The 18,290-nt window shown below is 39.7% G+C and overlaps 1 protein-coding gene across 3 annotated transcripts in view; it reads right to left on the bottom strand.

Annotated features, from left to right (window-relative positions):
- Nucleotides 1–8,337: 8,337 nt before the first annotated feature.
- LOC140134299 (uncharacterized) overlaps nucleotides 8,338–18,290 on the bottom strand; it is a 60,884-nt gene continuing 50,931 nt past the window's right edge. For 2 of the 3 annotated variants that reach the window (XM_072154899.1, XM_072154906.1), the window contains exons 2-5: nucleotides 14,659–14,835; nucleotides 13,518–13,617; nucleotides 12,892–13,022; nucleotides 8,338–9,114 (exon numbers count right to left, since the gene is read on the bottom strand). In XM_072154899.1, the coding sequence (XP_072011000.1) occupies nucleotides 8,839–9,114; nucleotides 12,892–13,022; nucleotides 13,518–13,617; nucleotides 14,659–14,835 (684 nt within the window). In that variant the 3' untranslated portion in view covers nucleotides 8,338–8,838. Of the gene's footprint in view, nucleotides 9,115–12,891; nucleotides 13,023–13,517; nucleotides 13,618–14,658; nucleotides 14,836–16,529; nucleotides 16,666–18,290 lie in introns of those variants that run through there. The other variant, XM_072154891.1, reaches the window with a different exon arrangement.

The raw sequence follows: 18,290 nt of genomic DNA, 5'->3' as shown, positions 1-18,290 counted from the left end.
GCATAGGCGCCTTCATGCAATTTTGATTCAAACTGAAACATTTTATAAAAAAATACTTAAAATTTGAACTTTGATGGCAAAAAATATGCTCCAAACAGAAAATATTTACCATCACATCTCCTAAATTTAATAGATGGACATGTGAAGAGTTCACAAATGTCCCATTTTGATATGTTCACATAAATAAATCCACATAATATCACTAAAACTGTAATAACTAGATATTTGCTTTTCAGCTAGAAATTTTAAAACAGTCACAACCTGTAAAATATAGAAATAAAACAGAATAAAAAGTAAAGGCCCCTAAATAAAACCTATATAATTTTGAAAGCAGACAACCAGGCGATGCATTTGGCAATCAACATTCAAAATTTCCTCTAAAATATGTACAAATCCAGATACTTATATAAAGAAAATATACTTTCCTAAAACAGCAAAATGTGAGGAGATCATACAGACCCCACATGTGTATATTCACCAAAATATACAGCAAAGGAAACGTTAAATCCACAGGGGATCTATCATTGTATGTTCCCTTACACAATGGTAACCCAAATAAATAACTATATATCCATAGCTAATGAGATAATAAAAGTCCCGTTTAGATGTGCGCCATTGTATTAGCCTCACAATAACAGAACCCTCCGCGCTTCATAAGAATTTGAGTGAGAACGTCATAACATAGGTGTAAATAATGGAGGATGGTGTGAACTTTATTCCAGAACATGTGTGTGTTTTTGGTGTTACATATAACTTTATGGACATGTTCTGGGTCGCGGTGTTAATATGTAGCAACATTAGGCGAAGAGGATCAAATGGTCATCGTATTAGTCAATTTTTGCAAAAAAAAAAACAAAAAACTATCACGAAATGAAAGGCAATAAGAGAGAAAGTGTGTTCTTAGATCGTTCTGTGTAGAGAAGGGTTAAAAACATGAATATTAGTTGATATTATCCCTTCTCAAAATGTAGTAACATATAAAGTGAATATTTTCATTATCTGTGAGGAGCAGCAGCTCCTGTGTGCAGCAAATTCTCTCTGTAGACTGATGTCTAAGAATCTGGAGGGGGCGGGTACTCTTCAGGGGGCTGTATCTCTGGCTCTGTGACACATAGAACCTTACTTCTTTTTTCTTATGAAAGAAGAGAGTCTCCTCTTTTATATGAATCTAAATCTGTGTTTCTAAAATGGAGATATTAACTGTTAAACTGCCGTTGGGAGATATATACAAATGTCACCTGATATTCTCACTTTAAACCTGAATATCTTTGGATCCATGGCACCTAGAAACAAAATTCAAGATTCATTTGAAAGAATAGATTCTCCCTGGGCAATTGCCTACTCATAGCCGGCCCTGGGTGTGGAGGAATGTGGGCAGCTACCAGGAAGATCGCGCTGAAGATCTCTGGGTAGGAAGATCGAAAGAGGTTACTGGGTGTGGAGTAGCCACGCCGTGGAGCTTCAGCTCCGGCTGCTCCACGTCCCAGTAGCCTCTTTCACTAATTTGCATATTAGGGCAATAAAAGATTTACACTGAAGGATTAGCCCTAAAAATTGATCCAGTTGCATTTATTAGAGGAACCTGCCACCGTATCTACCTTAATAGGTAGATCCAAGATGGTAGGTTTCCTTTAAAAGGAACCTGTCATGAATATTTAGTCAAAAGATATGCTCTGAGCCACGCCCTTTGCCCCACACCTATTATTCCCACACTATCCTTAACCCTTTCACGACCCGTGACGTAATAGCACGTCACGGGTCGGCCGCGGGTGCATGGAGAGGGCTCACGCGCTGAGCCCTCTCCATAGCCGGTAAGTCTTTGCTGCATATTGCAGCAAAGGCTTACCGGTAACACCCGCAATCGGTGCTAGCACCGATCGCGGGTGTTTTCACCTCGATCGCCGCCGGCAATGCTGCCGGCGGCTTCAAAAGCATGGCGGCGCGTGGGCGCCGCCATCTTTTCGAGGATCGCCACTCCCCGTGACGTCATCGGGGAGCGGCGATCCGTCGCCATGGTAACCTCGGGTCTCGCGAAGACCCGAGGCTACTTCTGGTTAACCCATGCATTACAATGTGCTATCAGCACATTGTAATGTATGAGGAGTAAAATCCCCATATACTGCCATACTGTAGTATGGCAGTATATGATAGGATCGTGCAGACCCCCTAGGGTTAAAGTACCCTAGGGAGTCTGAAAAGTGCTAAAAATAAAAATAAAAAAAAGTTAAAAAAAAAAATTATAATAAAAAACCCTAAAAACTCAAATCACCCCCCTTTCCCTAGAACTGATATAAATATAAATAAACAGTAAAAATCATAAACACATTAGGTATCGCCGCGTCCGAAAATGCCCGATCTATCAAAATATGATAATGGTTTTTCACGGCGTTTAATCCCGTAACGGAAAATCGCGCCCAAATTCGAAAATGGCACTTTTTTTGTCATTTAAAAAAATTAAAAAATTCTATAAAAAGTGATCACAAGGTCGTACAGTCCTAAAATTGATAACATTGTAAACGTCATCAAAATCCGCAAAAAACGACACCACCCACAGCTCAGTACACCAAAGTATAAAAAAGTTATTAGTGCCAGAAGATGGCAAAATCCCAAAAAAATTTTTTGTACAGGAGGTTTTAATTTTTTTAAATGTATGAAAACATTATAAAACCTATACAAATTTGGTATCCCCGTAATCGTACCGACCCAAAGAATAAAGTAGACATGTCATTTGGGACGCACAGTGAAATCCGTAAGATCCAAGCCCACAAGAAGGCGGCACAAATGCGTTTTTTTACCAATTTCACTGCATTTGGAATTTTTTTCCCGCTTCCTAGTACACGGCATGGAATATTCAATACCATCTCTATGAAGTGCAATTTGTTACGCAGAAAATAAGCCGTCACACAGCTCTGTACATGGAAAAATAAAAAAGTTATGGATTTTTGATCATGGGGAGTAAAAAATGAAAATGAAAAAACAAAAAAGGGCCAGGTCCTGAAAGGGTTAATAGGCATCATATAGTATACTCCCCTACTACCCCTTTAACTGTGGCCCACCCTTGCTATACTGTACAATATTCCCCATCCTATATAACGCCCCCGTCCTTTGCCACCACTACATATGTCTCTCCTTCCTATAGAACCCTCACATATAATGTCCCCCTTTATTTTAGCCTCTGGGATCATTAAAATTTCTACTTATCTTATGATACCCCCTCCGTCCTGTATCCCTCTTCACTTATGATATCCTCTTTTTGTTGGCCTTTCATACATGTGGCTTTTGGTCCCTCACATTGCCCTGCTTTCGTTGATAATTTAATAAAACAAACAGCAGATACTTACCTTTGCGCCTTAACCGCAACAATTCTGCTCTATCTTCCTCTGGATGGCATCAGTGTAGCTACAGCATTCTCAAGGTATGTTTGGCTTGTAATGCATGAAATCAAAGGATTCTCTTTCTTTGACACCGCATAAAAGATGCCCTCTACAGTATCCCACTTTCATGGGTGCCTGTCACAGATTGCGGGCACACTTGCGCCCCTATCCATGGCGGCATGGCTACCTTGGACCCGGACTCGCCTGTCCACGAGCCCGGTCTCTGGGGGACGTGCGCACCAGCTCTTCAGGATTTAAAGGGCCAGCGTCCTCCTGATTGGCGCTGGCATTTCCGTCTCTGCTATATAATCCAGCGGCTACCAGCATTCCCCACTGGATCTTCAAGCTATTCCCCCTGAAATGAAAGCCTCCTGTTTATCTCAAGCATGTTCCCGTGTATCCTGTGGTCCGTTTCTGTGTAACCCGTGGTCCGTTCCTGTGTAACCCGTGGTCCGTTCCTGTGTAACCCGTGGTCCGTTCCTGTGTAACCCGTGGTCCGTTCCTGTGCAATCCGTGGTCTGTTCCTGTGTAACCCATGGTCCGTTCTTGAGGTCTATTCCTGAGGTCCGTTCCCGTTTTCCTGTACTCCTGCCATCATGTGCTCCTACTGTGCCTTCCAGGGTTCCAGCCCAGCAGTGTCTTCAGTCCGTACCAGCGTCACCAGTGTTCCTCCGTGTTCTTGCTGTCATCCCAGGCTCAAACTGTTTCCTGCATTTGTTACCTTGGCTGCCACCGCGGGTATCATACCAACCCCCGCGGTGGTCCAGAGGGCCCACAGACTCTTCTCAAAGAGACATTCCATACTCCTGAGTGTGACAGTAAGATCCGTCCATGGACCCTGCCAAGGAGCTACGTCGGTTAATGGCTGATCTTTCCGGTTTGGTCGAACGGCAGTCTGAGCAGAACGCTTCTCAAGAACTTCTAGGCAAAGTTGCTGCCACTCTTAAATGGATGATTGACGCTCAGCAGCAGGCTCCTGCGACTACTCCTGCTGCTGCTCCAGCCACCCTTGCATGTTCCCCGGCAGCCAAACCTAGACTCTATGCCTGACAAATTTGATGGCAACCCCAAATTGTGCCGGAGCTTTGTTTCCCAGTGCTCGCTGCACACCAAACTAATGGTCCTGTTCGAGGAGCCCGCACCTTGGGATGCTAGAACAAACATCCCTAGGTGTGAATACGGTGTTTCCATGCATAACAGTTCCCGTACTCCTCAGTTTTGGTAACAGGGCTCCACTGCACGTCTCGGCATTCCTGGACTCTGGTTCTGCGGGGAATTTTGTGGATGCCGCTCTGGTCTCCCAGCATCACATTCCGGTGGTTCCTCTCAAGAATCCTTTATCCATATCTTCCAACGATAGACAGATCTTGCCAGATCCGGTCGAGTACCGTGTTAAGCCAGTTCTTCTCCAGGTTGGAGCTCATCATAGAGAGACTCTTCTTTTATGTCCTGCTATGCTCCACTTCATTGCTTCTCCTGGGTCTTCCATAGCTGTAACTCCATGCTCCGGTCCTCAACTGGAAAACTGGTGAGATCCTGAGTTGGGGATCAGAATGCCACCTGAGCTGCACTTCTTCACTGCCACCCGTCCTCACCTCTTTGGACTATGCTGGTAAGGTGCCAGTTCCTCCACAGCTATCCTCCGGCAAGACGTATGCGTACCTACTTTCCTCCAGAGGTGCTTTGGGAGAAGACCAAAGAAGAGGGAGACCACTAAGGTGAGGGGGGTACTGTCACGGGTGCCTCCGCGATCCATGTCACGGATAGCGGGCACTCCCGTCCGAGCTCCATCCGCCTCCGTACTCTGAGCTCCCGCCGGCACCACGCTCCAGCCCTCCATCCAGCACTGTGCTCCCGGCCGTCCCCCACTCCCTGCAAACCTCCACTCCCAGCAACCCCCTCCGCCACCAGAGGACAAGGCCGAACCTGCCAGGACCAAAAGGGTAAATGTATATATATATATATGTATATATGTATTTGTGTGTATATGTGTGTGTGTGTGTATGTATATGTGTGTATATATGTGTGTGTGTGTGTGTATATATATATATATGTATATGTGTGTATATGTGTGTGTGTGTGTGTGTGTGTGTATATATATATATATATATGTGTGTATATATATATATATATATATGTGTATGTGCAGTGTGTGTATATACTGTTTGTATATGTGTATATATGTTGTATGTATATGCTGTATTTGTGATATTTATCAGGGCTTCTATATTGTACTATATGGCGGCACCCTGTATGCATTTTATACGACAAGGCCACACTCTGTACATATAGGTGCTTATAGGCACCATGACATTTGCACATGGATTTTGCCTTTTCAAATTTTAGTAATAAGAATAAAGGTTAAGTCTAAAGATTAATAATACACTTATATCCTGTTGTTTCCAATCTGTAATTCTGTTTATTTCCCTTTATTCTGTGAAACTGCAGTGTTTAAGGCGTACATAAATAAAAAATTGCAATTTTTCCTTGGCAATATATTAAATGGCTTGGCCAGGAAAATTCTATGCAAGCTATAATAATCTTTATTTATATAGCGCCATCAAATTCTGCAGCAATTGAGAAATCATAGGGTACATATTCAAATATAATATTACATTACAGAGTACAAACTGTTATATGGAACAATAGGAGTGAGGGCCCTGCCCGCAAGAGCTTACTGTCTATGAAGCTATCATCACAGGGAAACCTATAGTGTAGGCCAGTGGTGGCGAACCTATGGCACTGGTGCCAGAGGTGGCATTCAGAGCCCTTTCTGTGGGCGCTAAGGCAATCTCCCCAGGACAGAGTGCACCAAACAAGACCAAATCCACCGAATCTTCCTGCAGTCCCAGGCAACTGTTCTCAGCGCCATTTTAAAGTGACACTTCATTGACTGTTTGGAACTGCGGGAAGAATTAAAAGGTTTTGACCGAAGATCTATGGAGGTCATCCTGTTGGACCAACCATTTTTCCTGTACAGAGAGACCCTGGAGAGAAGCTACAACGATGGTCTGAATTTGCCCTCCATCTTTCAACTGTATTGGTGGCCTCAGGCGGCCAATACAATTAAAAGATTTGGAAGAACAGGTTACTGCTTAAAATGCCATGTTGGCATTTCACGGTAAATAAGTGGATTTTGGTTGTTGTTTGGGCACTCGGTCTCTAAAAGGTTCGCCATCACTGGTGTAGGCCATCAATAGTTTTTCCCTGGAGAGCCACTTTAATCAGTCTGCCCAGTTTTGCAAAGATGCAAAATTATGGTTATTTTTATTTAAATCACAATAGTCAATACAGTTGTGAAAAGTAATTCTGGAAAAATAACAACCCAACTCCAACAGGAAAACTAGACTTAATGATAAACTCTTTCTCCAGGTTCTCTTTTATGTATTCTGCAAATCTTTTATCTCTGACAATGACAAAGGATAAACCCTTCTACAGCTGGAGTAACAGCGAGGTGCCCACTGGAAAACCTGCCCAGTGTCATCTACACTCGGACCACTCTTATGAGCCCTGTGTTTTCTCATCACAAGTAAGGATCCTTGTACAGGGTGAAAACTGACAGTGAGACCTGGGCCAGGTAGCAATCAGAAAGACTTCTGGTACAAGCTGGGGTCAGACAGGAAGATATAGAAGCAGTAAACAGAATCATACAGAACTGTTTTCAATTAAGGCACTTTAGACAATTGGAGTAACACACACCCTGGTACAAGTTACTAAAAAACTTAATTACCTTCAATTACAGAAGAAGATTACAAATGTAATAGAAACACCACACACAAAGTATTTCTGGAAGTTTATTAACTACTTATAACTACTTATATAGAAAAATTTTCTTTGGGGTTTTATTTTTAAATATCTATGGATGTAGCATCTTTTCCCATTACACATCCTTAGGCCCGTTCCACACTTGCGAGTGTGATGCGATGAACTCGCATCACACTCGCAACGCAAGCTGCTGGAAACGCACGACCCGAACGCTGCACCGCGGGAGTGAACTCAGCATGTCAGTTCACTCCCGATGTGCAGCGTTCGGGCCGTGCGTTCCCGGCAGCTTGCGTTGCGAGTGTGATGCGAGTTCATCGCATCACACTCGCAAGTGTGGAACGGGCCTTAATGTGAAAAATACTGACATGGCTGCATATCACTGTGCCAAGCTTTAGTAATTCACTTACTACTTGGGGTGGAGTTGGAAAATACCTTTTAAAGTGGCAAGTTCTTCTATGGGTATATTTCATGGAAGCTGCGTTATGCTGCTTCCAACATGGAAAATGATATGAAATTGGTGTTGAAAACTTTTTAAAATGATCTTTCATTGTTTCGTCCCCCCCCCCAACATACTGAGAGAAAAAAAAACTTGTTCTATCTTGCCATAGTTCAAAACAGATCTGAAACCAGTGTCAATGGCTAAACACTTATTCCCTGCTTGTGGCCGCATTATCAAACCACAAGGACAGAACACATTAAGGAACACAGCGGACTGCTGAGCGCTGCTTGAAACAAGGAGAAAAAAGATCTTCTGCATAGAATATATCTCTTCTTTCGATTCATTCTTTGGATTCAAAGGTACTGTTTATTGCTGAAGTTATTTATGGATCGACAGAAAAATGTTTGAAGCAGGGAATAAGACTTTTAATTTTGTGGACTTTGAGCATTTTCAGACTTGTGCTTCATTTTTCCTAGCGCTACTGCTGTCTGTCTCTTGTCCTCTGGTGGTAGAAGGTGTTTGGACATTTTGTATTAATGGCTAAACACTGATAATCCTCACTGAATATTGTATCCTCACTGAAAAGTATTTCAACCCACCGCAGTAAATTACAATTTTGGAACATCTTCTCATAGAACTGTGTTGTTTTGTTGCTGTGCTGTTCCTCTGTTATTCCTTTTAGTACAATTGTGACATTGTGCCAACAGTGGAGATAACCCATATATTATAAACTTCTAGAAGGAATACAGTATTGCAGCATAAAGATCTGAGAATAGGTTTTATTTTACAAACAATACAAGCAAAGTCAGAAGTAGTAACAGTTCATCTTTACATGTGTCTCATTTCTATAAAGGGTATATAAATGTCATAGGGAGAAGGCTTGCCTCTTGATCCCAACTCCAGTCATGTATGATGCATATTTATATGGACAATGTTGAGCCATTTATAGGACACTACATTCCCATGGCTGAAAAAAAATGTATTGACCTTTTACCATTTTAATTATGATATGTAATAATTTGTAATGTTGTAACCCGGTATGAGAAAAAAAAAAGAATCTAAAAAGTGTGTACGTTACATATTTGCCAAATCAAATGACACATATTAAGAGACATTTATGATTTAGTAAATTAGCTTTACAGTAAAATAAATTGCAAATCTGAATCCATTTTCTGTGTCCTTTTTAGAGATATGAGAAACTTTAGAATTTATACAAAGGTTGCTTGTCCTCGTACATTGAAGAATTTTGTAACATAACTCCTATTTTGATTCCTTAGATTTTTCCTTAGGCAGTCTACCTAGTGTATAGAACTCTTCATTTGGTCGCATATCAGTTAAGTGAGCAATACGGTTAGCCATAGCAAAAAAAGCAGTGACCATAGCGATATCCCAAGCATCTTCACGGTCAAAACCATGCTTCTCCAGTTGGCTAAAATGCTCTTCAGTGATATTTTCTGGCTTGGCAACTGCCAAGGCAAACTCCAGCATGGCCCGATCTCTAGGACTGAGATCGGCTAGCTCAGGATTGATGGTGACCTACAGAAACACAGTATTATATGACCAGCTTAAATACAACAGGTATTGTATACAAACTGTAAAACCTAAACTTCTTTTATGCCCTCAAATTAACCAGATCAAGAACCCAAAATCTAACTGTCCACAAAAAGAACATTTTCACGGTGATCACATTTGAATACAAATGCTACAACTTGTAACATCCATCTTCAAACAATGTTGTCTTAAGATTTTCTAGTTTTTCAAAGTGGCTCATACTGTATAGGTTGCATCTTTAGACACTATTTAACCCCTTCACAACTGCCAAACGGCTATAAATGCCCTATTTGCACAAAGAACGTTTATAAATTATAATGTTTTGACAATGTCCAACTTCAAACAGATATATCTCCTGAACCTGGCACCAAGAAACACAATTCTGGTGTCTTATAAAACAGGAGAATCTCCCATTTAATGGTCCAATAGTGTAAGGATTCTTCAAAGAATATACTATAAGAGATATACACTCTTATAGTTGTAGTAAAAAAAATCAGATTTTTATATACAGGTTTTTACTACCTAGAATTCTGACTGTAATTTTAACCCCTAAAGAACCAAGCCACTTTAGGGCTTCCAGACCAAGCCCGTTTTTTAAAAAACTGCCCTGTGTCACTGTTTTAACATATCCAAGTAATTTTGGGGGGTTTTCTCGTCACACATTGTATTTTGCATTTAATTAAATTACAAATAAAAATTGGTCAAAAATTTAGAAAAATTTTCAAAGTTGTAAAATCTTTACTTTTCAAGTAGATATTCATTGCACACAAATAACATTATAAATACAATTTTTGACTTGTCTTTTTATGCATCCTCTAATTTTTTATGGGGCTTAGAATTGTGGGTGCAATTTGAAACAATTTTTATGAAAATTTCCAAAACCTATATTTATAGGCACCTGCTTACTTTTCAACTTACTTTGAGAAGCCTTATAATAGTAAAGCCACATAAAATACCCCATTATAGAAACTACATCCCTTAATATATAAGAAACCAACTTTAACTCCTTAACGACTTGGCCTTTTTTAGTTTTTTTCACTTCCATTTTTCACTCACCAACTTCAAAAATCTATAACTTTTTTATTTTTCCACATAAAGAGCTGTGTTATGGCTTATTTTCTGCATAACAAATTGCACTTCACAGTGACGGTATTTAATATTCTATGGCGTGTACTAGGAAGCGGGAAAAAAATTCCAAATGCAGTGAAAATGGTGAAAAACCACATTTGTGACGTTTTCTTGTGGGCTTGGATTTTACAGCTTTCACTCTGCGTCCCAAATGACATGTCTACTTTATTCTTTGGGTCGGTACGATCATGTGGATACCAAATTTGTATAGGTTTTATAATGTTTTCATACATTTAAAAAAATTAAAACCTCCTGTACAAAATATATATTTTTTTATTTTGCCATCTTCTGGGGCCAATAACTTTTTCATACTTTGGTGTACGGAGCTGTGGATAGTGTCATTTTTTGCGAATTTTGATGGCGTTTTCATTACTATAATTTTTGGGACTGTGCGACCTTTTGATCACTTTTTATAAATTTTTTTATATTTTTCAAAATGGCAAAAAAATGCCATTTTCGACTTTGGACGCTATTTTCCGTTATGGGGTTAAATGTAGTGAAAAAACATTATCATATTTTGATAGATCGGGCATTTTCGGACGCGGCGATACCTAATGTGTTTATGATTTTTACTGTTTATTTATTTTTATATCAGTTCTAGGGAAAGGGAGTGATTTGAATTTTTATGTTTTTTTATTATAATTTTTTTTTTTAAACTTTTTTTTATTTTTACTTTTACTATTTTTCAGACTCCCTAGGGTACTCTAACCCTAGGTAGTCTGATCGATCCTATCATATCCTGCCATACTACAGTATGGCAGTTTATGTGGATTTTACTCCCCATGCATTACAATGTGCAATTAGCACATTGTAATGCATGGGTTAAAACGAAGTAGCCTCGGGTATTCGGAACACCCGAGGTTACCACGGCGACGGATCGCCGCTCCCCGTGACGTCATCGGGGAGCAGCGATCCACGACAAGATGGCGGCGCCATCTCTTTGAAGCCGCCGGCAAGCACCGATCGTGGGTGTTACCGGTAAGCCTTTGCTGCAATATGCAGCAAAGACTTACCGGCTATGGAGAGGGCTCGGCCCGCGAGCCCTCTCCATGCACCGGGACCCGGCGCGCGCCGTACTAGTACGGCGCGCATCGGGAAGGGGTTAAGAAGAAGTTTAAGGAGGTGGAGGTTTTTTTGGACAATACATTAATTTGGGCCCAAAAATTAAAAAAATTTCACAACAGATTAAATGACAAAAAGCTTCACAAAGTTTGAAACCCAAATAATGTACTCTCGAGCATGCCATTACCCCATATGTGTTGGTAAACAGCTGAATTGCAGAGTTACAGTGCCATTGGAAGCAGAGTTGCCTTGTCACATTTTACAGGCTATAAAATATGCTTGTTTTTGCATCGCCATGTTCTAAAAGGCATAACATTTTTATTTTTCTATGAGGTTGGATGTGAAAATATCATAATTTTTACAGGCTTTTAGAATTTTTTTTTATGGCATTCACCATATGGGTTCAGTAAAACAAGTAGTTACGGATGTAGTGTTTTGTGATGATATTCACATTTTATTTTAAAATTAGATTTTTATCTTTGATGGGGCATTAGGGGACCTTTACTCATTTATTTTATTTTTTTAATTTACATTTTTTTTTACTTTGTCCCAGTGTGGGACATGAACAAGTGATCATTTGATGTAATAAACTGCAATACTAATGTATTGCCCCAGGGTTGCCATGGAAGCGGGTGGCACCTCCATGCCTTGCAAGTACCCAGCACTGCTCACCATGACCGCAGTGCCAATGGCGTTAAACAGCCGGGATTGCAAGTATCGCGATCCCAGCTGTTACTGTGGGAGCCGTGCTTTCACATACAGCCAAGCTCCTGTAGCGATCGCACAGGCTTTGCTACTTTGCAATTGCCGAGAGGTACATGTACATTGGGATGTGGCAACAGACCTCATTTCCCAATGTACATGTACGTCCTAATGCGCCAAGGGATTAAGGGTGGATTCAGACAGCCATGTCTGTCCCTCCTCTCTCCATAGGCAGACAAGCATGTCACTCTCTGCTCAGTCAACTTGTACATGGAGCCATAGACTGCTATTGTGACTATTGTGCTGTTGAGCTATTGTGGACACAATTTGTGCAGCCAGATCATGGCCACAATTCTCTTGTTGAATATGACACCAGATTTGTGTTTCTAGGTGCCAGGGTTCAGTAGATATAGGCCTTTGAAACGTTCCCCACCCCTGCCTGTCAGCTGAAAGCAGAATGTAGAAGGAGCGGCAGGAAAGATTTAACTCACAGTTTGCAGAATTGAAAAGTATATGCATTTTTTCCTCCATACCATATTTTACTTACATAGATGATCTATCACTCAAATTGGCTAGCATGCCCCATGCATGATAGTTTTGTCATTTTTTTCTCTGAAAATGTAAGTTAAATATTTCAAAAATATTTTTTGTCTGTATTATTCTCTGCAGTGAAAGCATCAAAGATCATCTCTATAGGTCAATTAAGGTGTGGAGATCAACATAGCATAGCTACTTAAGTCGGAATGTTGACTTCTTCTCTGGACTTTTGACACATATAGGAATCCTCACTGATGATCCACATATTTGGGAAGGAAAAAGTACCGTATATACTTTTCAGCACTGGTTTTTCAGCACTGGTCAGAAATTTACCTGGTCAGCCAATGTTTTCTTTTTGGAATATATCCGGTGTAATGCACCGTGAGCAGTTACACAATAAGGACACTTGTTGTTTGCACTTGTAGCAACAATGATTAATTCTTTGTCAGCTTTGGATAGGTTTCCTAAAAGGAAATATATATTTTATTTTTTTTTAAATCTATAAAAACAAGGGATTTACCGTTAGATGTAATTGTAATCACACAATTAAAGTGGTGCTGCTTCAGATGTTCTATTGTGTCAATAGACCCCTCAAAAGACCCCTCAGCTCTTTTCTTTTCCATTATCTCCATAACCCAGTGATGAGTTGGTATGGGGGTTTAAACCCTTGCTGCATAAAACCCAAACCATATGTAGTAGTCCCAAACCAAATGACACGTTCTCTTTAGCAGTCATACCATAAATCAGAATATGTAAATACCTGCTTCGAAAATTAAAATTAAATTAAAGGGGTTTCCCAACTTTCCACATTATCCTTTGGATAGGGGATAACAAGCTGATTTTTGAGAACTTGAAATGTTGTGGCAACCTCCTTTAAATTTATAGCTTTGTGTAAACGAAGATCTATGTGATTACAATTATTGCAAAAGGACTGAATCACATAGCAGAAATGTATTTACCATTTTCCTTGTCCATAATGACGGCATAATAAGCAAAAAATGCTCTGAACTCATTGGGTCGGTGTGCCATTACTTTGAAAACATTTGGTAAGAAGCCACTCTAAGGAGAAACAACAGATGTGTAAATACAGCATAAATTGCACCATGCATTTCCATAATCTAGAATATTTTACGTAATGTTTCCTAATAACTAACAAGTGTTTTATTAATTAGGATTTAACCACTGGGCTTCCTTGGGATTACAAAAGGTGTTCCCCAAGGGCCTTATGTGAATGAAGCAATGCTACACATGACCTGCCAGTGCTCTCTACTTTTTTTATTGGACCGACATAAGTTCCTCTCTGCAATCTACATCAGTCCCATATTATTCACATGAATCATTTGTGGATCTCCAATGATAACATTTTCTTAACAATCACAGAATAGAGAGGATAGGGAATTAGTGTTGTTACTAAGAAAATATGTTTACCTGTTATGATTGAGACATAAAGGTCTGAAAACACAATGGTGGGAGATTTTTCTTGAAACCCAAGCATCAGGTTTCTTTAATTTGTACCCTTGATACATTATCTTTGATGCGTACAGAGGTGCGGTGGCCAGCGTTTGCAGAACCTGGCATAGTTTTGCCCTGTGGCTTACGCCTCTTGATGTATCCATTGGGACATGAGGGGGGATCATGACTGCTATCATATGCCGGCATACAAGCGCATGGTGTCTATGCACGCTGAATGAAATTCTGGGTTTCAAAAACAAAGTCAAGATGGTGTTTTCTGTCTAAAAGAATAAAGCCATAGCAAAGTGCCAATGCTAATACCAATTCTTTTAACTCCACCACTGGAATAGTGAGAAGCCACCATTGACTGATGTGGATGGGTCCCAGCCCGGTCTTCCTTATATACACTTAGGTGTAAAGTGCGAAGTGCTTTATATCATTATACTGTCCAAGGTAGATACTTTCCTGGCCATAGCTTTTTTGCAGATGATAAAATAAATGGCTCCATTAAATATTAAACAATACATTTTTTATTAAACAAATAATTTAAACATTAAAAATGAAATGCCCTAAAGGAAGGGTAAAGAATAACGTATCTGCAGTAAATATTTTTTGTTGATAATATACAATGCTTATATGGATAATTACCTTTTTCTCTACTTCTTCCATTAATTCCACTATATCATATGGCAAATCTTTTTTGTATGGTACAGGATAGCGACTTATTGGTCTAGGTTCTTCATATTGTGTTCCATTTGAATAACCTCTTTCTGAAATGGCTCTGGATAATCTCCAAATTTTATTTGAAACATTTCCTGAAAAGGTCTAAAATACATTGAGAAAACACATTTTAATTTTATACATTTTTATAAACTTGTACAGATACTCTAATGTCCTGATTACTGGAAGTACGGCCTCATTCAAATGACCGGATCTCGGGCATAGCATATGCCCTCTCCAATGAGAGCTGAGCACCGCACTGTGACTGGGTGCCATAGACTTCTATCGTGGCCAGAATTGTGGACGGAATTTGTGCAGCCAGATCACAGCCACAATTATGGCTGTGTTAATGGGGCCTTAAAGTATTTTTCACTGGACATATTTACAAAATGGTTTTCTGTTACTTAAAATGGTTATCTGGAGACTTGGAAAACCAAACTCTCCCTTGGACAGAGGTGCCGTGTTTGTGCAGTTACTTGTGCAGTTTTCTCATTAAGGAAGCCCTCTTCTGCCAATCTTCTGTGTTGTAGGAGGGATTGCTTACCACATGGCTGTCTCACTCCACATTGGCCCTTCCTGGATCACGGTTTCCCACCCATCAGTGTCTAGCAACATGATTGCAAGTGGATGAGTTAGGGATACCACAAAGTCAAAAGCCAGATCCTTGCAATTAGACATCAAGTGAAGCACAGCCCTCATTAATATTGACTCATCTCACAAAAGTTTCTTGTCAAAGTTTATTTTAATAGTGTGCATTAATGTTTCCCTGGATAACCTATTTAACTCCTGCCTTTTTACCATTTTTACCCACTTTATAACCACTTTCCAAAAGCCATCTTTTTAAAAATGTTTCTAGTGGCACCATTGTGTATTCCATGAAATGAAACTGCAATACATTTTAATTAGTTTGTGTTAAAATGCTTATGGGTGGCAATATGGTAAAAAAGCTGCAATTTTTGACATTTGGGCAATCAGGAATACAGAAATACCTATATGCATAAATGAAACAAAGTTTCATACATAAATGAAATTGCCTAGTCCATAACTGTAATAAAAATGATATGATTTAGAAACAGTGTTCATAGCAATAATATCCAAAGTTAGGACTGCATGAAAAGAGATCGATACAGTGTTGTATGAAAAAGTCACAAAGATAACGCTATCATATGATGCGTCTCGTGAGTGGAAGGGAATATGTGACCCACCCGTTAAACAGGCTTCATCAGGGGGTATTATTAGGTAAATGGAATCCATGCAGTGCGCGTGACCACACTCTAATACTTGGTACAACTTCTTTAAAGTGTCCACTCCAGATATGTTGGGAAAACAAGATGCATAATTTTGGTAAGTTTGTGGACAGCACATGGATGAAATAAAGACACATCATACATAAGTATAATCATAAAAAAAGTGTTATATTTATTTTTTAGATCCTGTTTTTAAAGACAAATTCAGGGGTTCATAAAAAAAATGTATAAATAAAACAAGTAAAGAACAGATATTTCTCCTTTTGGCTTCAAAAACAGATGGAAACCTGAGCAAAACCTGATTCAGACCCGAAGGTGTTAATACACTGAATGACTATGACCAGTACAGAAATGTAAGTTTCTGAGTGATGAGTATCATACGGTAGCTACCCATACTGTGTAATATTACTGTGTGCTCACATATATGTCAGAAGTGGTAACTGTAAGAGCCTTGTAAACACATTCCTAAAATTGAGCAACTGAATATGAGTGGTGAGCATGTGTCGCATGAGGCTGTGCAGCTGGGGTAGTCTAAGTCCTTTTGTTACTCACAGTCGGGAGAGGGGTTCTGATAATCTTCCACAGACTGGTGAGGAATCTCATGATAACCTAGCGTCTCCTGTCACCTCTCACACACAGGCTGTACAGCTAGTGTTTCCTAGTTCAGGGTCACAAAGCCCCTCCTCCCTCCCATGTAATGAGTCTTCCCCTCACTGCACACACCCATACAACTTGTCTAGAGAAACATTGCTTCAGCCATGAGCTTACACTACGGTTGAAAGACAGAGGGACCAGCGCTGTTAAAAACTGTTGATAATAACCAGTGTGATGAATTTTTTAGTATCTCTCAAAGTTCTGTTCTAAGACAGTGATAAATATGTCAGGACACATTACACATTAATACACATTTTAACTCCTTAAGGACGCAGGGTTTTTCGCTCATTTCTTGCTTCACCTTCAAAAATCCATAACTTTTTCATTTTTTCGTGTACAGAGCTGTGTGAGGGGTTAATTTGTGCGTAAATGTGGAAAAATTGAAGAAAACATCACGTGCGGCACGTTCTTGTGGGCTCCCTTTTTACGACTTTCACTTTGCGCTCCAAATAACACCTATGCTTTATTCTTTGGTTCGGTGCGATCACGGTGATACCAAATTTATACAGCTTTTATTGCGTTTTAATACATTTTCAAAAATTAAATGAAAAATTTTCTGACGCTAATAGCTTTTTTATACTTTGGTGTACAGAGATGTGTGATGTGTCTGTTTTGCAAAATGAGCTGACATTTTCATTTGAGGACTTTGCGACAATTTTATCTCTTTTTTATTACATTTTTTATGCCTGTAATGACAGTTTTTAATATCAGTTCTAGGGAAAGGAGGGGGGATTTGAATTTTTAATGTTTTATTAATTTTTTACCTTTTTAAACTTTTTTCCCACTATTTCTTAGACCCTCTAGAGTACTATAGCTGTGGATGGTCTGATCGTACCTACCATATACTGCAATACAACTGTATTGCAGTGTATGGCGTTTTTGCATCGGATTCATTACAACGAGCCACTGGCTCATTGTACCGAATCTTCAAAAACTATACGGCCTCAGGTCTGAGGCGGTCATGGCAACCGATCACCATCCCCTGATTACATTTGGGGGAGCCACGATATCAATAAAGATGACAGTGCCTATGCGCAGCCATGTTTTAAATGCCGCCGGAGTCTTTGCCAGTGGCAGACAAGAGGTTAACACCCACGATCGGTGCAAGCACTGACTGCGGGTGTTAGTGATGCATTATGCAGCAGAGCCCATTTCTGTATGAAGAGGGCTCAGCCCTGAAATTTCAAACAATCGATCCAGCCCAAAAAAAAAAAAACAGAAAACCCAGTTATCACTACTACTACGGTCAAAATATTCAATCTGACAGACTATATCCTGAAACCTGCGGAGAAATCCCACCTAGAAAAGGGATTATCCTTCTGTCCCAACTTGGAAGCAGACAATTTTGAATTATTTTTAGATTCAAACCAATTCATTAGAAAACCGACCCTCAAAAGATATTTTGCAAAAAAAGAAAAAAGAATCGGTGAACATATAGAAACCCATCCATCACAAAATACTACAAAGCAAAGTATAATAAAAAATAAATCTAAATTTTACCCACTCAAAGATCAAAGCCATAATATCAGAACATTCTACCAATTAGTTCTAAAAGAATTCAATAATCTCTCCAAGCAAAATACTACAAAAGGGAGACTCGGCAACAGGAAGAACAAACACCAAACCATAAATAAACATAAAATAAAAAAGAAAAATCTC

The sequence above is a fragment of the Engystomops pustulosus genome, chromosome 1 (genome assembly GCF_040894005.1).
Source record: "Engystomops pustulosus chromosome 1, aEngPut4.maternal, whole genome shotgun sequence".
Taxonomy (NCBI): Eukaryota; Metazoa; Chordata; class Amphibia; order Anura; family Leptodactylidae; genus Engystomops; species Engystomops pustulosus.
This window is presented reverse-complemented; position numbering and strand designations above follow the sequence as displayed.